The sequence below is a fragment of the Gopherus evgoodei genome, chromosome 23 (genome assembly GCF_007399415.2).
Source record: "Gopherus evgoodei ecotype Sinaloan lineage chromosome 23, rGopEvg1_v1.p, whole genome shotgun sequence".
NCBI classification, from domain to species: Eukaryota; Metazoa; Chordata; order Testudines; family Testudinidae; genus Gopherus; species Gopherus evgoodei.
The window spans coordinates 5,024,204-5,048,521 of record NC_044344.1 but is presented as its reverse complement, the minus strand read 5'-3'; the positions used below and the strand labels follow the sequence as shown (position 1 = coordinate 5,048,521).

At 44.7% G+C, this 24,318-nt stretch overlaps 1 protein-coding gene across 2 annotated transcripts in view; it reads right to left on the bottom strand.

Annotated features, from left to right (window-relative positions):
• Nucleotides 1-5,038: 5,038 nt before the first annotated feature.
• LOC115638922 (puromycin-sensitive aminopeptidase) overlaps nucleotides 5,039-24,318 on the bottom strand; it is a 67,238-nt gene continuing 47,958 nt past the window's right edge. For both annotated transcript variants that reach the window (XM_030541017.1, XM_030541016.1), the window contains 10 exons: nucleotides 20,619-20,682; nucleotides 19,349-19,488; nucleotides 14,433-14,567; nucleotides 12,766-12,985; nucleotides 12,012-12,154; nucleotides 10,697-10,753; nucleotides 10,062-10,169; nucleotides 9,389-9,544; nucleotides 9,235-9,282; nucleotides 5,039-6,411 (listed from right to left, as the gene is read on the bottom strand). In XM_030541017.1, the coding sequence (XP_030396877.1) occupies nucleotides 6,259-6,411; nucleotides 9,235-9,282; nucleotides 9,389-9,544; nucleotides 10,062-10,169; nucleotides 10,697-10,753; nucleotides 12,012-12,154; nucleotides 12,766-12,985; nucleotides 14,433-14,567; nucleotides 19,349-19,488; nucleotides 20,619-20,682 (1,224 nt within the window). In that variant the 3' untranslated portion in view covers nucleotides 5,039-6,258. The remainder of the gene's footprint in view (nucleotides 6,412-9,234; nucleotides 9,283-9,388; nucleotides 9,545-10,061; nucleotides 10,170-10,696; nucleotides 10,754-12,011; nucleotides 12,155-12,765; nucleotides 12,986-14,432; nucleotides 14,568-19,348; nucleotides 19,489-20,618; nucleotides 20,683-24,318) is intronic.

Here is a 24,318-nt window from a genome sequence, read left to right as displayed (position 1 = left end):
CCCTGTGACATAAACAGGATCAGCAGTATGGTGGGGTCAAGCTGTGCCCTGGGATTTCATACACACACTTCCCCACCCGCTGAAAGGAGAACAGAGCAGGTTTGTCCTTTCCCGTCTGGAGGTGTTTAAGCAGCAGGTAGATGGTCACCTTTTTCCTTCCCTCTCACTTGCCCTTAATGGAGCGGCCCAAGGTCATTTACCTCCAGTGCAGGGCAGGCCAGGGGACATTCAGCAGCTACCGTAGCCAGCTCCAAACTGCCAGAGGCTGCTGAGCTCAGATCGACCATGGGTACCTCTCCACTGCAAACAAAGACCCGTGGCAGCAAGTCCCGAGCCCTGCTCGACTGGCTGGGGCTTGCGCTACCGGGTGGAGCTTGGGCTCCGAGACACTCCCCTTGCTGGGTTCAGACCCTGGCCTCCAGCACAGCAGGGACATCTGCCATGCCACTCAACCTCCACCAGCCCAGGTCAGTTGGCAGTGTAGACGTACCCACTGAAGCACCTAATGCCTTTGAGGCCCTGGGCCTGGTGCTTAGCATAAACCAAACCAGTGAGCGTAGCCCTGGGACAGCAGCACATCGTCACCCTCCGAGGCAACAGAGCAGCTTGGAGACTGCACCTGCACAGCTGCATTTTCATGCAATTGCAGCTTCATTTGAATGAACAGATCCTTTGCCTTCAGCCCAACCCAGCGCTAGGAACACAGCTAGGTGAGGACAAACATCCCTTCCGAGCCAGCCCGCTGCCCACTGCTCTGCCTAATGCCGCGTCTAGTGCCCGAGCAGCGTTGCATTGCCTGTGCTTTATGATCCTTTGCACTCTCCGAGCAGAACGATGATCACTCCCACATGCTTGTGGCCAGAAGAGCTGCAGCACGCTTTCCTCTTGCCTGGCCCCCAGCCTCGCGTCAAGGGAAGTGTACTAGACTCAGGCTAGCCACAACCCTGCCTTTACCGGACTGTCACTAGAATAGTTCTGAGCCCGGGGGATGCAAGGAATAAATTGGGGTAGCTAACGTATTCCCCACTTTCCACAGAGTTCAGTGAGGGGAGTTTTCTCATGGACTAAGGCAGATTTTGTTAACTAGTGAAAAGTCTCTCAGATAGATGAACAGTAGGATGTTCATGTAATGATTACCCAGCTGCCTGCAGGGACTACACATTGTGTAAGATTTAGAGACTGGGACATTGCTCAAAAAGTCGTCAAGCTCCTTGTCAAAAGGCTCGAACACTTTAAAATCTAATTTAAAACTGAATTTAATCTTTTTGAAAGGAGGTGGGTAGATAGCCCTAGCCACAGTAGCACAAGCTTCTTACTGGTACCAGCTATGATGACCACTCCCAAGAGCTCAGACTTTGGCTAACAAGCACAGTATTTTTTAATCATACAGATGCCTGCTCACTCCAAATTGGATTGATCAAGTTACTTCACATGGACTATCAAACTGTCAGCTGATCATAATTCCCGATCACAACCAAGACTGGCTGCATTTGAATCAGGGTCCTAAAGGCTAAAATGAAGGATATAGTTGGCATCCTTTCCCAGACAGGACCAACTAGAAGTTTGCATCTAGAGTTTGAGGCCTGCTCGTGTCTATCTGCTTCAGACGAGCTAGCAGAATTGCAGGGGCAGCTCTAGCTTTTTTGCCACCCTAAGCACAGCAGGCAGGCTGCCTTCGGCCGCACACCTGCGGGAGGTCCCCGGTCCTGTGGATTTGGCGACGCGCCTGTGGGAGATCTCCAGTCCCGTGGCTTTGGCAACGTGCCTGCAGGAGGTCTGCCAGTCCCGGGGCTTCGGCGTACCCGCTGCCGAATCACCACCGAATCCGCAGGACCAGGGACCTCCCGCAGGCAAGCTGCCAAAGGCTGCCTGACTACCGCCCTCGCAGGGCACCCCCCTGTGGCTTGCTTGGAGTGTTGGTGCCTGGAGCCGCCGTTGCAGAATTGATAGGATACGACGTACTAAGTAGAAAAACATCAGTGGATTCCTAAGTAAACAAAAATTCAAGTCAAATGCAACCTCTCCATTTCTGTAAAAAGTTTACATAAAACTTAAAACCAATGTAAGTATTTCAATGACATTTTAAAAATGCCAGTGGAGAGTCAAAACCAAAATCTTCCTCTGCAGCATTTGCAGTCCAGACATGGAAGTGCAGGTGGATGAGAGCTTGAAAAGGAAATTGAGCAGGACTGTAGGTAAGTTGAAACTAGGCTACTTTCATGATCCAAGCTGAGAAAATGGCAAAAGCGAACAAACCGTAGGAAGGAAAGCGTTTGAGGTCTGTTTTTTAAAAGCTGAGTTTTAATGATTAAGTTGGGGGATTATGACATAAGCAAGGGAATTTATTTTAAAATATGATTTAACTTTCCTACGTCCTGGTAGCCTGAGGTGTAGAGAGATCAGAGGGTTAAACCTTCCACCCAAAGAAAAGCACCCAGCACATTTCTATTACTTTGATGCTTTGTGCTCAGGGAAGCCCCGCCTTCCTTTGCACAGAGCAGGAAGTGAGCTCTGTGGTAGGAGCAGCATCTGTGCCAAACCTACACAGCACCTCGGTTGACTGGGATTCAAATGAGCAGCTTTGGCACAGCTGTCAGAAAACCAAAGAGGGGCTCAGGAGCACCATTTCCAAGTGGGGCTGTTTCGATCATGGCGCTTAGCAAAGCCCACCTGCCTTCTAGCACATGCAAAGCTTCTGCGCCTTTAAAGGGACATTCCACATAGGATGTGTATGGTTGCAATTACTGCACAACCAGTCTGGGGCAGAAATCAACAGCAGAGTCCCTGAGGCTGAGGCACCGGTGCACCATTTCCATAGCCCTCCACTCCAGTATGTAGAGGAACATGGGAAGGGGGTAAGGAAGCTTTCACGACAGCATCTTCATGTTTAAGATGAACCCAAACCTCAGCCTGCTTAGGGGGCAAGTGTGGTACCCAAGGCTGGGTAAAACGAGGCATAGATTACTCATCCGAAGTGTCAAAGTCACCAAGATTAGAACCCAGGAGTTCCACTCTTGCACATCACATGCTGCTTCTCACTTGCTCTTAGGGATGCAGCCACGACCAGGAGCTATAGGCCCTAATAGGCACGTAGAATATACCCAGATTGTCAGCCGAGACCCTCAAAGCCCATGTTTCAGTGAGGGAGGATAACAGATTTGATCTAGATTTTTCCACAAACCACCTTGGGATGTGAGTCAGCCTAGTACCAAGGTTCTTGCAGGGAGAAAAGATTTAGGGGTATTTTGCAGCTGCCAGGCCAGTGATGGGATGGAATGGAAGCAAACTTCTCCAAAGCAGGCTAGGAAAGCTTTTACTACTGCTTCCCGTGCGGTAGCTCTCCAACTTCCTGCCTAATTTAGATCTCAACAGGGAGCTAGTTGGATAAAGAGTGAAACAGACTAGAAGGGAAAAAAAAGAACAAATAATTCTGTGTAACATTTCATGGGCTTAACTTCCAAATACAACACAGTGGAGCCCTTGTTTAATGAGCTGACCTGGAGGTTACCTATACTCCCTGATGTTCCAACCACGGGCTGCACACAGCGTAGCAACACACACCTCACTCCTGACCTGCAAAACTCCTGTTGTCCGTCGCCCAAGCCTCAGGTCAAGCTTCACCAAGGCACCAAAAGCCTGATCTGCAGCAACTCCTGCTATTCCTGGCCTGGATCTCTTTAGACAGGGTGCCAGCTTGTGCCAAACTGCAGGATGACTGGATGGATGTGGACAAAAGAAATAAGATTACTCTTCATCCGGGATCCAACCTAGCTCAATTCTCCTGGATCCAGAAGACCCAAGCTTTCAATTTGTTAGTCAGCCAACTGAACAGTGACCACAAAGTTATTTTTGTTGTTCTACCTCAATAACTTGCAAATCAAACATTCTTCGTTTACAAGTCAAAATGAGATGGTCTTAACTTAGCAGCTGCATCTGGTGTCACAAACCCAAACAGCATTCGTTTCTCTTCATACACCACCACTCACACTGGAAGCAGAATGTTGCAGGTTATTTTGTCAGCACACAAGAGAAACCAGCTTGCCCATACGCAGTTACACTAGTGCTGCAGTCCTGACACAGCGAAAAAAATTTGTTTTGGTCAGTAAATTAAGTCGCTATGATGCAGAAGGCATAGGGAGCCAACCGACTGCCTATTTTAATCACATTTCTGACCATGTAGCTACACTAATTCTAGGGATGCTGGCATTTTTCAGATCAACCGTTATATGCTCAAGAGCCCACATCTGCAATAGCAATAAAGCTGCCTGTTACCCATGTACATCACTGCCTTGACTCCGCGACATTGCTCAAGTAATCTGTGCCTTGAGCATTCTTCTGCAGCTTTAAATCCCAGCTTTCCTTCCTATAGCTTATGCAAAATTCTCCTCCCTGCCCCCTTCTCACACACGTTAAGCATGGCCACATTAACCCAATTCTGTCGCCTTTACTGGTTCCTTTTCCATTTCAGGATTCAGCTCCAAGCTCCCTCCTTGGTGCGCCAGCGGTCATTATACAACTATAACAGACTAACACGGCTACCCCTCTGATATTATACAACTAGTTTCTATTTTATTTCCCTTTCTCTGCACTGCTAGATAATCTCACCTCTGCTGCTACAAAAGCTCCTCTGCAGCTCCTGCCACTTTAAACAGCTTCCTGCATCTCTACCACCCCAACTTTCCAGGGTTTCAGTTGAGATTGGGAATCTCTTCTCCCTTGTCTACACCTTGGAAATTCTGTCCCTCGGCTATTAGTTCTTTTGGGTTTGGGATATAGGCTGTATGCAAAATGCTGTAGAAGATATACAGGTCTTCTGATCTCCATGTGGTTAGCTCATCCAGCCACCCCGATACCCTACCAATGGCCGCAGGAGGGACAAAAAGGCGGAAGGACAAGTGTTCCTTTGGACAGTTAAAGCCACAGTGGACAAATGACCAACAGCGTCTATGGACATTTAAGCAGCTTTCCAAGCTGCGACGATTAATCTGAAGCAGCAAACATCTCCTCGGGCCTTGAACAGAACACAAAAAGCAGGACATTGATTTCACATTGACATTTTTATTAACGCCAACAGTTTTAATTTTTTATTTTAAAACAATAGCACAAAAAATTTCAGGGAAGCAGTCGGACAGTTAGTCTGATGACCTTCTGAAACACAGTTAAGCCACACCAAATATGAATTCCTGTTAAAAGAAACTCAAACGTTCGGTCATTAGGTGGTGGTGTGTGATTAGTAGGCCATGCTGTTTGGTGACGTCAGTGATGGCACACAGCTTAGACTTCATCTAAGTCACACCAGTTATCACTAATTTAAGGCGTCTGAATCAAATGACCATCAACATCACAGCAAAGGAACAAAAATAAAAGCAGGTGTGGCTATGGCTGCGAGGAGGCTGGACAAGCTAGATCTTTTAAACAAGTAACGGTGCCCGCGGGGAACCAGTCACACTACTCTAGCTCCTCATTCACATGCATTTTGAGGGTGCATTTAATAAGGAAAAAACTATTGCATGAATTGATCTCTTATTTAATGTGGCTGTGAAAGATGTTTCTTTAACAATTCCTCTCTCTCTAAGAAGGACATCAGCAAGTGGAACCAAGGAGAAAAACCAAAGAGCAACAGAAGATTTTTCTTTTTGCCAAGAGGTGACACAGAAGGGATGGGGTGGGGGGAACCTACTATCCTTGGATTTGATTGGAGGTTGCAGGAAAATAATCTCCCAAAAACCACGCAAGTGGAATTTATGCACAGATTCAGAGTACGTTATACCAGCTACCTGCCTTTCATAGTGAACTGTTCCACACAACGCGCACTACAGTGTCTTTTAGGTCTCTGTCTTACACAGAGGTGTTAACCCATTCCTGCCCCAGACTCATCACAAAATTCCACTGACCCAGAGCCTCTGGTTTCCTTTTTAGGGGATGTAAAAAAACAGAACATCTGTCGGTAAGAGTGTTGGAAGGGGGTGTTAAATATTTTAACCACTGACAAGGCTTGAGGAAGTTTCACAGTTTTGTTATGCTCTATTTTATTACTATCATATTTACAGACTTCTTTTTTTTGCTGAATTGCTGATCATTTTTTTTAATAGAATTTAATTCTTGAGTGTGAGCAGGAACCAGTTAACTACATTCATTGTCCAATCCCCATTGCTTTGAGAAAAGACTCCAAATTCTTGGCATATGAACCAGCTGTTGGGTAGCTTCTCCCTCTCCCCCTGACGAGGCAGTAGGACTGCAGCAGCCGCATGCACAGATTCACACCATGGCTGGCGGGGCCTTGCGCTGCAGAAGATATTGATGGATGCTCTCGGCGTCCCGATTCAGCCAAGCTGCATTGAGCAGGATATTTTCACAGCACTGCTGGACAGTGCGTTCTGCCGATGGAGCAGGGTGAGTCTCGAAGAAGGCCTGAATAAAACACACACAATCATCCATACAGGGGTAACACCCATAGACAAAACTATGCTTTTTTAAATGGTCAGATTCACCAGCTGGGTAGAAAGTATTTCTACGAAAACAACGTATCTCGCCCCTGGGGCCCTTACTCGTGTGAGAAGAGACGAAGACGTCACTGAGTGTAGCTGGGTGAGTGAGGCCACAGGATGGGGCTCTTAGTTTGCTAAGCTACTTGTGTAACCACAGGTACGGCAGGGGAACAGCAAAATGCCAGGGAAAATCCACAGCGTTATTTCTGCAAACTGGCTGAGACAGAGCCTTCCACTGCTACGTACTGACTACCAGTGATAGCCAACTGCGCTTAAACGAAGCCAGGGCCAGCAGCCATCTCGTCATGGGAGGGCAGCAAATGAGAAACATATCCAAGGTGTGAATGTCACTAGGCTACTTGGAAGACACTAAATTACACCTGAGGTCCTTTAGGATTACGAATACCTTCGCTAACATGCTGCTTTTAAATGGGCCTCTGTCCCAGAGGAGAAGGAGCACTGCTGAGAGCACGGAGGCCTGAGACATTTTTGCTGCACACAGACCTGCCCTTCTCTCCACTCCCTGGGAGAATGGAAGTTGACCACATGGAAATAATTCCAGGCAGAGAACTCTCCATTAAAGACCGTCACTTGGCATTTCAGAACTAACTGACTACAGGGGCAGAGCGGAGGATGCTGTCGAAATAAGGATGAATAATCACTCTATTCCTTTGCGTACTAGTCAGCTCTTCCCCGCTACAGCAGAACCTCACTAACTCATTCTATTGACTAGCAGAGCCACTGAGAATTAGCACATTAGTGAGCAAGGTGACAGTATCGATAATGATGGAAACGGCACCACAAAATACTCTGTTCACTTCTCGGGATAAGTGGCTGAGTTTTGTATAGGGGACAGGGGTTCTGCGCAATCCCCTGCAGCACAGAAGGATTGCAGAGGTGTGACGTGGCTCATTCATCTCACTGAGTGTTCTTCCCCCCATCGCCCAAAGTCCAACCCAGCCTGCTCCGGCACATCCATTTTCAAGACAATCTTACTGTGCTTCTGGGTTTTAGAAGAATCTGAGTATTAAAAGCAGCTTCTTATGGGGGGAGCTGTAGCTGAGAAATCCCTTAACCAAATGACCCCAATTTGCAAAACTAAACACTGCTCCAGGCCCTGTGTGACAGCAATATTATTTAAAGATTGGTAGAATTTCAGGTTCAAGGAGCCCATTAGATCATCTAGTCTGACCTCCTGTATCACACAGGTCCTTACATTTTACCCTGGGACCCCTATATTGAGCCCAATCGTTTGTGTTTGGCTTAATTATCTCTTCCAGAAAGAAAGATCTGAAGACATCAAAAAATGGAAAATCTGCTGATTATGATGGGGCAATAGCCCTACCTGTTATGGTTGCACTAGGGATTTCCATTTTAACAGGGATGAGAAAGGTCTACACAAACTGTCTTTTCACTTGGAGTGTAATTTTTAAAATGTTTACTGTAGTTTGTGAACAGTTACATTCTTCTATAGCGTTTGTGGGAGAAAAAAATCTCATTTGAGGTTTGCTGCAGCTGTTCTAATAAAGGAGGAGCTGTGACAAATTTCTGTTGGTGAGAGAAGTTGGTCCAATAAAAGACATTACCTCCCTGATCTCGTCTCTCCTATACCCTGGGACCAACTGGCTACGACGACAAAGGTTTTAAAAAGGGCCATGTGACACGTTTTTAACATCTGACATTTCTTTCCAGAAGGAGCCTCTGCAGGCAAAGAGCAAATATTGTCCCCAACACATTTTCAGAAAGCTGCCACAGACAGGCCTTGAACTCTCAAGAGAATGGGTGCCACTCGGATTCAATGGCCCAAGCTTGTCACCTACTCTGACATCAGACTGTCTGCAAACGCTCCGGCTTGCCCCAGTGTAGCAGTATGCTGGCAAACGACTGGCTCAAACCACACTGCTGTCCAACTCGGGCTAAATTTTTTAACATAGCTTTTCCGGAGACAAAGTGGGAGCTAGACATTAGCTGAGATCAGTCCTGAGAAAGCAAGATCAGTTTGAGCTCCAGGTACACGCACAAAAAAAAGTGACAACATTTTGATGTCATGATTCTTTTAAGGGGACCTTATCTTGGGAACCCCATAGGCCAAATGACCTCAGATTTAGACCACTAATCCTGGATCCCCATGAGGTACAGGAATTTTCAAGACAATCCAAATATGTGAATTTTAGAGCAGTTGGAAAAATCAGCTGTTAAACAGTAAGCTACTCTCCACCTTAATGATAGTGGTACTACTGCCTCTCTATAATCAATTTGCTTTATAGGTTACGTGGCACTTTACATTGTAAAAAGATGAACATTAGATAGTTAACCACCCCATTATTTCTGACATATGGAGGTTTTAATTCCAATTTACAAATGGTGGAAACAGGGCTAGTCTACATAACAAAAGTTGCACCAGTTTACCTAATGGGATGATTTTAAACCAATTTAGTTAAACCAGTGCAAAAAGCTACATGGACACTTATTCTAGTTCAAACCAGGTTTTATAGCAGTTTATTTTGACCTGAATAGGCATCAGATTAAATGAAGCCAAAGTAAGCGTCTACACGGGGGTTGCAATGGTTCAACTAAATCACGTTAAAAACCAATTTACTTAAACCAGTGAAACTCTCTCATGTTGACAAGGCCTGAGAGACAGAGGTTAAGTGCCCTGGCCAAAATCACAGCCAGAGTGGAGGGAAAAAGCTCCCCACTCCTGTGCCTGTCAAAGAAAGCTGGTCACTCTTTTGTTATGTCTTACCTTAACCTCTGCAGCCATTTTATCAATTGCAAATCCATCCACTGCTAGCTGAAAAGAGATAAGAATATTTATTTTTAAGCCAAGAACCATTTTAATTAGAACCGTCTAGATGTTATTAACGACATGCCCAAAGTTTCCAGGCAACTGCACACACCTTTATTAGTCTGGATATTAAGAATCCACCCTGATAGCGATTATAAAGTTCCTCCCAATTGTCCTTTACAAATTTCCAGGCAGCTCTTCTCCCCTGCTTGCTGCTTCCAGCCACTCCACCGATAACAGACACGGTATCCTGGGGACGTACCTCTTCCTGTAAAGGAGGAAGCAAACATTCAAGCCAGTGTCCTCGGAAACAGACCATTTGCTTTATTTCCCAAGGCACTTTTCAGAGGCAGCATCTATCAGCTTCTGTTCTCCCAGGCTGTACACCTTTTGGCTTTTTAAGGTAGAGAACAAGAAGGCAATCTATGAGGAAGAGCTGACACTAGTTAAACAGGAGAATGACTAACCCTGTGGACAGAGGGCAGAGAGCCTCAGTCTAGGGCTGAACATTAAAAGACAAAGACAGGTGACACCCCTTCACACTTTCCTTCTATAACCCTCTTGGGCCTGACACTGGGGCCTTGAGAAGTCTATGCCACATTAACCATGGGATACAGTACGACTCTAGAAGATTTGGCAACAAGGCCAAAGGTTGATGGGTCCTTTTCAAAAGCAGTTCTGATACTTCACCCTACCCTGGAGCCTTCCATCCTACCACCTCGACATGCTCTATAATAGCCCTCTTCCCATGAGGTAGACAAGCACCAACCCCTCTGATAACTTACGGAAAGTGCAAAGGTCAGAACTTTTTGGATCAGTTCAGGTTGAGAGATGGCTCCGAGGACTCGCTCAATTCGGTTCTTCTCCTCCTGCATATCTGCTTGTTTGTGTAGCTTTGGGGAACAAGAGTAAGTAATGTTAAACACAGCACAGATTAGGAGCAATCGTTATGTGGATTCTTACCCTGTATGGTAAATCATTCGCAATATACTGGAGCTGCATGGCTGGCATTCAAGTAGAGGAGATTCTGAAGTGGACATGTGATACTACATGGCTACAAATACTCCCACAGCTCTCCACGTTATCTGCCCAGCAATGGGGTACATAGCCAACTGGTAATCTGCACTGGACTACTCAGCACTTAGTTTACATAGGGTCAAGCAGGCACCAAACGCCTTTGAGCAATGGTACATTGTTTTAAGGAAACAGGCGTAGCAGCCCACTAGATGGCACCTTAACACTATTTGTAACCAAACAATGCTGTGGCAAACTAGTTTCCACATCACCTGCAGAAGATGGGAGCGACACTAGCTTCAGACCAACTGCCTCAGAGATCAGTTCATGAGGAAGAACATCTAGTTCCTGGCTGTATAAACGGGCAGAAATTGAGGTGACAGGAAGACAAGAATAGGGCACTCACCTTTAGCATAGTGTCTAAAGTAGCACCATCTCCATGCTTCAAAACGGTTACATATACCTAAGAGAGAACACAAGGAAGATTCTTTGAAAAGCAGGCATTTAGAAATGGAAAGACAGAGGAAAAGATGGCAACATGGATGAAGAGGCTATAGGTAAGATATTATACACAAGAGTACCTGTAGGAGTTCTCTTACAATAGAAGCTACCTGCAATAATACATTTCTCTCATCAGTGGTCTGGGACCAGATCTTGGAGAAGTTTACTGGTCCTGAAAATATCCCTACAAGACAGTGAACTTTAAAGGTGTGTCTTACTCCTTGCCCTCCTGCTTCAAGTCACACTTCAGGACACCTCAAAGCTAGAAATCAATACTTTAAAAGATGCCATCAAGCTTTAATCTAACTATAAAAGGGAGAGAGATTTTGGCTTCTAAAATCATGTTGGAAATTAAACATGGGACAGCGGTGCCAGGAGGCAGTCGCAAGAAAGCAATGACAGTGAAGTGATTTCCAGTGGGATAAGGCACAAGCCATTCCTGATTCTGGTAATTCACAAGATATCTGATCTTAAAACTGTTACCAATCCTTTGATCTAGTCAGTCCCAGACCTCAGACCAATGTGATTTTCAACCCCTGATCTGGTGAGAGAGATAATTAGGGGTTTTGTGGCACTTCCCTTAGACAAGCTGAATAGCATACTAGTGAAAGAGTAAATGTTTTCCTAAACTACATTAACTCACTGGTGACAGATATATATATACAAAGATTAACAGAGTTTAAGGCCAGATGGGACCATTAGATCATCTGGTCTCACCTCCTATATATCACAGGCCATTGAATTTTATCCAAACGCTCCTATGTTAAGCCCAATTATTTCAGTTAAATAAAGCATTTTAGTCCTCATGAGACTAAACACCTATAAGCATTCAGTCAGCTGCCTGGAGAAAGCCAGCAATTGAAGGATTAAACTGTGAATTACTGACTAGGAGCCAGGCACAATTCAATATAGGGCACAGCAATCTTAATTCTGTGATACTGATTTCTGCTAGCTTGCCAAAGGGGAGGGGGATCACTTCACTAATAAGTTCCAAAGCAACGAGGAGCATTGCAAACTTGCGAGAAGCGAAATTCCAAAACCAAAAGGTGAGATCTGCTCTGTACAAACCGAATTTAGGGACAAAAACATAGTCAGGCAGTGCTGCAGTACGGGACTCAGACTAATTCTGGCCACTGTAAATACAGGAGTTTGGTACAGAACAAGAGGCAGAGTGAAAATGGGGTTGACTCCATTCGGAAGTAGAGTTCACAGTAACCTACAGGACTTCTCAGGTCAGCTGACAGGATGTGTTTTCCTTCTACATGGTCCTTAAACCGACGTCGCGCTTCTTCTAATGTTGCCTTATGCCCAGCTTTTCCTAGTTTTCCCAAAACCAGGCCCCTCAGAAGTGCATCCAGATGACCTGATAAACAAGGGTAAGGAAGAGAGAAAAATTAATTTGGGACAATACTTAAGCAGCTCCATTCATGACCTACAACCATTAGGGCAGGCTATAAATGCACAGTCGTCTTCTCTCCCACATCCTTGTAAGCGGTGTAAAAAAGCTAGTTTTTTCCCACTCCCCTGGTTCTGCTGGAGAGTGCACTGATTTTTGAGTGGAGGTTCATGAGAAGGGAATTTTGCAGGCTAGCCACAAATAGTTAGATCTGTAAAGTGGCCTAACTGAAGTTAGGCTCAAATGGGCATTATACCTGTCAGTGCTTTGCTACAACATGGCTCAGATTAGTCCAGGACAAGTAGTGCAGGAATAAAGCTTTTCATTGGCCTTGCAATCTTTGCACTATCAGACTCATAGCTAGGGTAAGAGACCTTTCAAGGCGCAGAGAAACATGGTGAGATGGATTTGACCATGTCAGGTGGTTTTAACTGCAGCAGGAAAACATGAGGAACATTTTTCTAAACACACCAGCAACCCCTCAAAATGCTTTGCAAACCCACATTTTTTAACCTATTCACCATATAGCAGTATTTCAAAACCACCATTAAATTCCATAGCATAAAAACATCTCCTACCCTCTCCAGGTTTGGGGTCCCATCCCAGCCTCTCTCCTATGGGTGAAAAGACATCCTTCACAAACACCTGGATTTCCTCATAGAAGTCTGTGTGGGACAAGAGAGTTGAGAGAATCCCCAGGTTACAGCTCAGGTCGCTCCACACAGTATAATTGGGCTCATTCACAAAAGCCTCCATGACTTTTAGAACATCTACAGTGCTAATGATTCCAGCTCGGGCCTGGGAGAGGAAAAGAGACAGATTAATCTCATCTCCAAACAGAATGGAAACAGTCAATAGTTCACCACACAGTTATTTAACATTCTTTCCTGTTCACAGTCTACAGGGTCTGAATGTGAGCTGCACTTGTGTGTGGAGAAAGATGGTGTCAAGATGGGTCTATTGAGAATTTCTCACCTGCCTTATTAATAATACACAGCACCCAGAGTGCATCTCAACTGCAGACAAAGCACTTTAGAAAAAGGAGGCTAAGGATAATAATGGAAAAACCGAGGGACAGAGCTTAAGCAACTTTCTCAAAGTCACAGTATGTTTGTGTTAGGGCTGAAAACAGAACCCCCCTGAGATCTTCCTTTCTCCCTGTCAGACTGTGTGTCCACTGAAACCTCATTTTGGATTAAACATCTAAATTTTACTTGTTACCATTTTTGCTGTTTACTTTTTGCTCTTCATTCACTTGGGACAGGGAAACTAGGGAAGTCAGTTTCATTTCCCAGTTCTTGTGCGCTAGCACAAAATTGTTGTTTCCAGCACGATGAGAAAAGACATTTTTTAAAAAGTGTCATGAAAATATTTTTGTTCTGAGCAGTTTACAATTCCTAAGCTACAGACCAAAACTATTGACAACTTATCCGTAAAACTGTAGCAGCTAAACCGTGGCATACTTTACAAGCTTAAGACTATTTCTATCTCCAAAGTTGCAGGAAGTCAATGTAGTCTCAAAATTGTGTTTAAATCCTGCAGCTGATTGCTGACTGGCAATGTAAGAAAGTATGACTTCAGTTACAGGAGGTAACTGCTCCAATAGCCCACCTCATGGGACATTTGTATCTTTGAAAGGTGATATTCAGAACTGGTATACCTTGCTTTAATGCAAATCTGTGCTTTGACACTGTATTCAAAACCACCAGTCATTTCTTTCAGCAAAAGAGGACCTTATCCAGCCAATTTCAGGGAAGGAGAAGGGGGAAGTCGACTGTTTCATATCTAATGCTCAAACCCTATGCAGTTTAAAAAAAAAGTGTATGGTATGTGGGACATAAAAATGGATTCTGTCCCCAGAGGAAAGAGAGTTGACAAGCTTCCTCAACAAGCACTTTGCTCAAAACTGTTTTAGGGATCAGGAACTAATCCTGACTCGGGTGAGAGAAGCAAGGGAAGTTTTCATATACTATTTGTTTATAAAAAACACTAAGGTTGAAACACCCCTGCAGGAAACAGCAAAACAGAGTTGCAGGCTCAGGTTCGTGCTACAGGATTTAAATTTATAGTACAAGTTCTAACGTGCAAAGCTCATTAATAATCCTCTATATGCAGTAATCCCAAAGGTGCTTTGACTCCAGGAACAGAGCCTGGCTCTTCAGACACTGATAGCTACAGTAACTGTAGTTCTCGTTAATAATCAGCTGTAAAGCGGACAATACAGGGCAGGAAGCATGTTGCTCACCAGAGAGAAGAGATCATTCTGCAGCCCAAGCCTGTCCACAGGGGGTAGGGAGAGGTCTTGGATCGCTGGTATTAAACTCTCCAGCATGTCAGGGCTGTACTGAGTACGGTAAAACCCTACTGTTCCCAGGTTTAACTGAAATACACCAAAACAAAACCAACGTTACCAGCACTGAATAAATAAGCACACTGTTGTCCTTCTGTAGCATATGGAAACAGTTTTCAAATGGTCCTTGTCAGTACATGCAGCAGAATCAGCCACACAGTCATTTAAAATCATAACTATTTTGCACAGCACAGAGGGAAAAAGAAATTAAGAGGTATGAACAAGGGAGAACAGATCTGAAATAAGGTATGCTGAAGCAGAGCTATCCAGAATGGCAGGAGCTGTAGAGGTGAGAGCTCCTGCACCATCAGTGGTGAGTTTGTGGGGGAGACAGAGGCTAGTATTTAAAATTAGTGGGGAAGAGAGCAGAAAGAAACTAGGTCCAGGAGGTAGACTGGATCAACTCCATAACAAGGAGGGCAATTCTGAATGGAAGCCTAAAGCGAACAGAGTGCCAGTGGAGCTGTTTGAGGATGGGCTGACATGGACATGCATCTGTATATGTCTGAAGGCAGACTGCAGCATTCTAGGCCTTGGAGGAATCAGTGAAGGGGACTGCAGTGCAGAAACACATCTAAGTACAGAGGAAGAACAAAAATGCAGTATCAAACCTCACTTCACAGCCAGCTCAATTCTGATATTGGCAATGCTAGTGCAATATTTAGAAACCATCCAAATCAAGTTTGCAGATCTCTTTCTACTTCCTGCAGAAAGAAAACTAAACTCCTCTGTCCTGTGTAAATGTGCTGTGTGGTAAGTAAATGTGATAAACTGCATGTCAGCTGAAATAATATTACATTTCAGTGACTCGAGCTGGATGTTCACACGTCTGGGCTGGTAAATGAGCTCAGCCAGGCTTTGAATTTATCACCCAAACAGGACAAAGGGAAGTTCATACCTCTGCAGGTGTAACTGCACCAGACAGTGGGCTGATTTAGCGAAGCAAAACAAAGGACGATGATTCTTTCTCAGAAAGGCAAGGAAGTGATATTTCAGACAATATGATCTCAACTCTGCTTCCCCCATTCTTAACAGGCACATCTGAAGGTTAATCTTGGTGGATCCCACCCAGGGTCCTACACTCCCTACTTTACACCTCTTAGAATTCCCTGTGTTGAAGTCCAAGAATGCAGTGTTTCCACTCTAGCCAGAAAGAGGAATGCAAAATCTCTTCTCAAGAAGATAGTAACACAACTGAAACAAGCAGAAGTCAAATCTGTCAAGTCCCAACACACCACGAATATAACAATCCTTGAACACCACAGGACCAGAGATCAAGCACCATCGTGCAGTTCTATTTTGAAAAGTGACTCTGAAATGACATTGTAGGGTCCCAGACGTGTCTCATTGAGTCCATATCAAATTATCTCAGTTTACAAACACAACTATGTTTTTTGTTACCTGCTAGCCTTACAAGTTCACCTTGGGTTGGGTTCTTTCCTTCTCTGGCATCACTGACGATCACAGATATCACAGGTCAAGTCCTGCCCTCACTGACAAACATGCAAGTCCACTGTCTTTTAAGTTATGCACCCTTATTACTGGTGAGAAGGAAGGAACTCAGCTTCATTCTCTGATTCCAAGGTGAACATGCAGAATTGCCAGCAGGAAAAGAGGATGTTACTTACCTGTAACTGGAGGTTCTTCGAGATGTGTGGTCCCTATGTGTATTCCATACGTGGGTGCACATGTGCGCCATGCACCTGAGTTCGGAAGGTTTTCTTAGCAGTGTCTGTTGACCAACAAGTGCATCCCCTCGTGCTTGCAGCCGAGGGTATAATAGGTTGTGTGGATCGACGCCTCTCCAGTATCCCTCTTACCATTGAGTACTCCAGTCAGCAGCAGAGGGGATTGAGGACAGGTATTGGAATACAAATAGGGACCACACATCTCAAAGACCTTCAATTAGAGGTAAGCAACAGCCTCTCCTCTTTGAATGACAGTCCCTATGCATATTCCATACAAGGTGAGCAGTGCGAAGGCAGGTGCGAGGACAAGCAGTGTTCAGTACAGCAGCACCCGCAGCCGCCGCTTTGGCAATGGCATAGTGAGACGTGAACCTGTGTATGGAGCACTAGTTGCTGCATGACCGATGTCTTGCCATGAGACATCTGTGAGCCAGACCAACGTGGTTGCTTTTGCTTGCGTAGAAATGTGCCGCAACTCCATCATGGGGCAATCTATAAGGGCAATCTGCCATCATGGCTGCCAGCTCACTGACCCATCTAGCTGAGGTGATGGCTAACAAAAATATCACCTTCATGGAGAGGTGAGAGAGGCAGCATGTTGCCAGCAGCTCGACAGGTAGCTTTGCGAGGGTGGAGAGAACGAGGTTAAGGTCCCACAAGGGTGTGAGCTTGAGTACTGGCAGGAAGGTATTGAGTAAACCCTTCATAAAACAGATGGTGGTAAGATGTAAACACAGATGCGTCATCCATGGGGGAGGGAAGAGTGAGGGGCACCAAGCGCCACCAAATGGACTCAGAGGTTTTGCAATTGAAAAGGCCCAACATTTTGAGATCGAGAAGACAGTCGAGGACAATGGGTATAAATATCACACTCGGTGGGTGTTGATGGCAGCGAGCCCATGAGATGAACTGTGGCCATGTAGCTTGGTAGCTGGCCCTGGGGGATGCCCTCCTGCTTTGGTTAACGATGTCTCACGCTGGGGTGGAGCATGCCTCGTCTATCCTTGAGCCCCATCCAAATACCAGGTCGAGGTGAAAAGTGCCTGGGTTAGGGTGCTGAACCTTGCCCCGATCTTGTGTCAGGAGATCCAGGAGTGAGTGGAGGCAAAGTGGCGAGTGAGTTTTGAGTCTGAGGAGGTCCAGGAACCAGAACTGGTGTGGCCAGAACAGGTCTACAAGTATGATGGTAGCTTGGTCCCATCAGATCTTGTATAACACTTGTGGGAGGAGGGAAATGAGGGCAAAAGGCATAGCGGAGGTCACCCGTCTAGGCAGCTTTTGATTAGCAAAGAGCCCCCCCTGGGATGCCCCATCTGTGGAAGAGGTATCAGAGTGTGACTTCATGTAACTCCCACTCATGACCAAGGTAGAGTCTTTCTGAGTGTGTCAGCTAGGGAATTTTGGGTGCCTGGGAGGTATGTGGCGTGGAGCGTCATGTGGTGTTTGATGTGCCAGTTCCAAAAGTGGATGGACTCAGTGCAGAAGGTGGGAGACCTGGCGCCAGCTAGCTTGTTGATATACACGATTGCTGCGATGTTGTTGTACAGCAACTGAATGTGCTGAGACCCAATGAGAGGAAGAAACACCTGGTTTGCAAAACGGACTGCCCTCAGTTCCAGCACATTTATGTACATTCTGACCTCTCGTGGCATCCAACCCTCTTGGACTGTGTGATGGTCTAGATGAGCTCCCCAACCCACGAGGGAGGTGTCTGTTGTGATGGTGGCCTGCAGGGTGGGAAGCACGAAGGGGGTCCTGACCATGACCTTGGAAGGATTGGTCCACCACATGAGGGAGGCCAGAACTGTTTGTATAACAATTCTGGCCCGAAATGGTCCTTGTTGGGTATGTATATGGAAAGAAGCCACAGGTGAAGGACACACATGTGCAGAAGTGTGTGTGGTATGATGGAGGTATAACCAGAGAGAGAGAGAGAAAGAGAACAGCAGATCATGGTGCATGGTTTGAGATGGAGGTCTGCAATTATGGCTCGCTCTCCATCGGAAGAAAGGCTCATGCTACAATGGCGCTGAGCCATGCCCCAACAAACTGAATCATCTGTGTAGATAGGAGCACTGACTTGTCCTCACTGATGCAAGTACCTAGAGATGTCAGGAGAGTGCGAAGGGTGAGGATGGCAGAGATGAGTTCTTGTCAGGATAGTGCGACAAGAAGCCAGTTGTCCAGGTAGGAGTACACAGAGTAGCTGAGGCAGCATATCTGTGCCGCTATGACGGCAAAAACTTTCATGAAGACTCACAGACCCATTGCTATGACGAAAGGGAGGACTTGGAATTGGTAGCAGTGGTGTCCTAGCTGGAAATGAAGAAATTTTTGGTGGGCCATATGAATGCTGATGTGGAAGAGCCACAAACCAGGCCCCATGGGGGAGAGATGGGATAATCGATGCCAGTGTTACCATATGGAATTTGGATTTCCTGATTAAGGTGTTTAGTAGCTGAAGGCTGAGAATGGGACAGTGCCCATTTGATATGGAATCAGTGAGAGACTGGCCCATAATGTTATTTCATGGAGTCACCTTTCAAAGTACTTCTCTACCTTAAGAATGATTATTCCTTAACCTAAGTAGTTCATATGACAGCAATCCAACAAGATAAGTGTTTTTCAGTTTTGACATTTAGATTCTGATACACGCACCACTATCTACTGAAGACCTTAACGCTGAATTTTTCACTTGCAGATCTGTATTGGCCTGGTAATAGCCAAGAAAAACTCTACACACTCGTGAAAGATAAACAGGACTATTTTTGGCCAGGATAGGCTGAGTTAAGCTGTGGTTGCTATGGGGATACACAAGACGCCACAGCAGTTCAATTCAAAAGCTGCCTCAGTTTAATAGCATCGCTCAGCTTTTCCAAGCTTGGACTCCTAAATGGTTTTAGTTTATGTTGTCTAGAACACTCTTGGAAGCAAACCCTCCAAGGGAAAGGACTTCACTAAGCAAGCACTATGGAGCAGAGCCAATGCAGGGTAAGACCCACCAGAAGCACAGCAAGCTTGCAAAAGAGTAGGAAAGGAAATGGTCCAAATGAAGCATAATGTAACATCTCAATTAGGCTGAATTTAAGTCTCATGCATATGTTCCCTTCTGCACAAACTCACCTTCACCCACTGGCCTGGTTTAACATCTTTCAAAACCAACATCAGCTCTGGCTTGTCCATCAGCACTTGCATTTTGGCACAGCTGGGGTCATCACTTGTACAAATACTAATGGGGACCATCCATAGAGGGCAGTCCTCCCCTAAACAAGGGAAAGGAAAAAATGAAGTCCGAAGAAAGGAGGTAGCAGACACTACTCGACACAGAGGTTCAGCCTGATGTTCCAGCAGGTTTCAGTGGCCAATTGAACACAAGGGTTTAAATTCAGCTTATTCTGACAGTCAGAAAAATGGCAAAGATTCTGAGAGAAAAGGATCATTTTAGAATCTGACAACAGGAGTCCATATATCACTTCTGAAATAAAACATTTTAATTTCTGTATATGCAGTAGCTAACCAGCATTTGTATCGACACCTCTATCCCGATATAACGCTGTCCTTGGGAGCCAAAAAATCTTACCGTGTTATAGGTGAAACCACATTATATCGAACTTGCTTTGATTTGCCGGAGTGCGCAGCCCTCCCCCCCCAGAGCACTGCTTTACAGCGTTATATCCGAACTCGTGTTATATCAGGTCGCGTTATATTGGGGTAGAGGGGTACTTAAATTATAAACGACAAGCTTGTGCTTGCTCTTATACATGGAGAATTTACTCGGTTACTGAGGCCCATAAGACGAGCTCTTTAAGATGGCAATCAAGGCCCTAGATTGGATATTGAACAAAGGTTTAAACATCTTAATATGCTATTATAAAAGCATTTTACAGGTGCAAGTCTCTCTCCCATACATGTGATGATAACATGCAGACTCAGGATACATCTACACTGCTGAGGAAAAACCCACAGAGCCGAGTCTTAGAGCCTGGGTTGACCGACTCAGGCTTGTGGAGCTCAGGCTTGGGGCTAACACAGCAGTCGAGACATTTGTGCTCTGAGTCCTTCCCTGTCCTAGGTTTCAGAGCCTGGGCTTCAGCCCAAGCCCAAACGTCTACACTGTTATTTTTAACCCCATACCCAGGCTGAGTCAATCGACCTGGGCTCTGAGACTAGGTGCTGAGTTTTTCTTTGCAGCATAGACATACTCTAAAAATGCAAGAAAACTTAGGACTGTTCTTAACTTTGGGTTTTCACAAGTATTTAAAAAAATTATCTAAATCCTAAAAAGGCACCTGCCTGTGCAATCAGACAGTGCAAAAGTTGAGTTTCACGGAAGTGCTGGCGCGGCATACAAAATGATGCACGGCTTGACTCCTGCTATTAGCCTTCATCTTACCGCTATATGGTCCACTGGCACAGAACTTCTTCTGGACTAACTTCAGAACTTTGTCCTCTTCTTGCTAAAAATGGAAAATAAATGCTAGCGTAGTATCGATTTCAAAAACTTCCACCATGGAAGAACATTGTCATGAAAACTCAGAATAACTGGAAAATGTTATTTGTCCAGTTCCTCTGCTCAATCACTTGGGGCAGAGGTTTTTCTTTTTTTTTTCTTTTTAACTAGCAAGCAACACAACTGGAAATGGATACTAGGGTGTCATTCACTAGATTCAAAACAGAGTCCCAGCACATTTAAAGATCCATAGAGTTTAAGGCCAGAAGGGACTTCTAGATCATCTAGTCTGACCCTCTGCATAGCACAGGCCATTAAATTTTACCCAGTTACCATTATATTAAGTATAATGACTTGTATGTGGCAAAAGGCACATCTAAAAAGGCATCCAGTCTACAAATCAAGACACCAAGAGACTGAGAATCTGTTACATCCCCCTTTGCTCCAAAGGTTAATACTGCAAGCAGAATTCCTGTATAGGTCTCCCCAGTGTCGTGTAGAGCTAAAATCACTTCCCTACTCCTAACTCACTACTTCCCTTTTTGCCACAGCATCATACTGAGAGATCATGTTGAGTAGCTTGTCCATTATGACCTCTAAATCACTGCTTTCCAGGCTGCAGTCCCCCATTCCGTAGGCATGGCTTGTATTCCTTGTTCCTAGAAGTATAAGTCTGCCTTTGGCTATATTAAAACGCATTTTTGTTGGAACAGGCTCATCTTACCAAGCCATCCAGTATCCCTCAATATCACTGCTCTGTTGTCATACGTTATCATTCCACTAATCTTTGGGTTAGCCGCAGATTTTATCTGCAGCCATTTTACATTTACTTCCAGAGTACTGATAAACATGTTGAACTGTGGTGAACCTCGTGCCGATCCCTGCAGAACCCCACTAGAAAACCCCCATATTTGATTATTATTCCCCCAAATGATGAATGGAGATTTCAGCTCCATTATCAAGAGTGGCTTCCAGTTGTCACTAAGGTATGAGTCCCTCATCTGAAGTCCCCAGCCTGTCCCATAACTGCTGGCACAGAGAACTAGAATCAAAGCAGCTAAAATTCAAACATGTCCTTAATCTGTACCAACGCTGAAGCCTACTGGGAGTACAATAGGGTCATTCTTCACAGGCTCACTTACTCCAAGACTGACAAACTGTAACCGTAGCAGTTCAATGTCTTCAGTGCAGAAAAACACTTTTATCTAATATATTCTAGAAACCAATAGATAAAAAAATTCAAATGACAGGTGATAGAAAGAAGCCCATATATTTTAATCCCTGGTATAGTATGATTCTGTAATGCTATTCAAGTGTAAAGACAAGACACAAAAGGAAAAAAATAGGCAAAGAAAAATGTTCATTTTAGGAGAATCAGATGCAAGAGAATCCCAACTACAGCAGTGGTGATAACTGCCAAGTCAGAAAAGTGAAAAAGGTATTTGGTGCCTGGAAGGACTAATCTGAAAAGAATAGTATCCGGAAGTCACTTCCTGCTTCTTGTAATTAACAGGAACAAGAGCACTCATATCGTCGGAAGATTACCTGTTACAGCAGTGCTGGGCTGGGGTCAAAGGCTTTGGAAGAAAAAGTATAATTTACATGCAATGACATTTTACAGGTGGACTCCTAGAATAGAGAGGTAATAAAAATACTAATGAAGAGTGGAGGCAGAGACAGCTTTGCCACAGTCTGAAGGGAAATGAGGCTTCCAATGGTTTGAAGGATTGACAAATTGGTTATATAGCACAAATCTTGGAGATTAAATGCTCACAAAAACATACTCAGAAGTGCAATCAAAGGCTCATCAGTTACGGCAGGAAGTGGTCCATCAGCATAGCTACTGGAGAGAGAACTTCTCCTCTACTGGAGCTTGGGCACATTAGCTACACAGTGCTGGTCCTCAAAGCCTGCCTGAGTCAGGCAATGTTGTCAGGCAGCACTTTTTCCAAGCTAATGCATGCCAGCTTTGCCAAGTTTTTAGGGATCCTCATTCAGCACTGGGATGACGTGAGACAGGTTACTCATTCATCCTTTATTTTCCTTTGAAAAGTTGCTTTGCCACTTTTGCTTCAGAGTGGAGAATTGGGTTTAAGCTTGCAGGAAGCAGGAAGAAAGAAGCCTGGGATGACTGTCAATGATTTAAAGTGTGACGGAATGACTACATATAGCACTTTCCCTCAATGAGTAAGTCTCCATTTTAAACAGTGTCAAACCAAAGTAAAGTCCATCCTTTTCCATTTAAATGTGCTTCTAAACCTGAAAGTATAGGGCTTGAAAAGTAGTATAGGTTAAAGCCCCAATAATCAGAATTAACGTAGAGAAGGTGACAGAAGCACCCATAGTAAATGTTCCTCAAGATGTTATGGTCCACTATGGTTCTCACAGACCATGAAAAACAAGCTGGCTACATGTTTGCAGTGCAACATGGCACCAAGAAAGGCAAATACAACTTTGGTGCACGTTAGTAGAGGCATCTATAAAATCATGAATGGTATGGAGAAAGTGAATAGGGAAGCGCTATTTACCCCCTCACATAACCCAAGAACTTGGGGGTGTGTCCTGATGAAATTAATAAGCAGCTGGTTTAAAACAAAAGGAAGTACTTCACACAATGCACAATCAACTTGTGGAACTCATTGCCTGGGGATGCTGTGAAGGCCAAAAGTATAACTGGGTTCAAGAAAGAATTAGATAGCCATTGATGGAACTGTCCTCCAGGAAGTTATTAGCCAAGATGCTTAGGGATGCAATCCATGCTCTGGGTGTCCCTAAACCTCCAACTGCTAGAAGATGGGACTGGACAAAGGGAGTGGATCACTTGAACTTGCCCTGTTTTGTTCATTCCCTCTGAGGCATCTGGCACTGGCCACTGTCAGAAGACAGAATACTGGGCTAGATAGACCTGACCCAGTGTGGCCATTCTTATGCTCATCACACCAGAGTATAGTAGAAGATAGTGGTCCATAAAGTGTTAGTGAGACCTACCATATTGTAGTAAGTCATAAGTGCCTCAGCACCAGAAGATTTTAAGAGAAAAAGGAAAAATTAGTGGTGATAGAAACATAAGCTTATAAAAAGTGACTAAGTGGCTAAGGAACTACTAATGAGAGGGACATGAGAATCATCTAACAAGTATTTGAAATGTGTAACATCAGTGATGGAAAGACACTGTATAGGATGGTATGAACTAAAAGTAAGGGGATGACATTAAAAAGGGGGACACTTACTGGAAGTGAGATTATTAAACTGGAGAAGTTTCCAGGGAAAGTGGTAGAAGTCCCTCTACTTAAGATACTTTGTCCAGTCTAATGTTAAATTACAAAGAATATATGGTAATCCTCTCCTAACAGTGTGATGCATCTAACTTTAATGATGCACTTGCTCAGAGAATAATTTGCCAATTTTACTGCCCCATTATAACATTCTTAATGTATATTAGGTATGATGAACTAGAGAGAATTAGAGGTCAAGAGACCAATTTATATGCAGTGTTTCAACACTGTAATTTCAAACACCACATATCTCAGCTCCTCATTCCTGCAGGTGTCTGAGACAGTCTCTCTCTGAATGTTTACAATGCTGCCAACGATACCGGAGAAAAACAGCGAACTGAAAATTGGTCACTAGAGACCACAAAAGA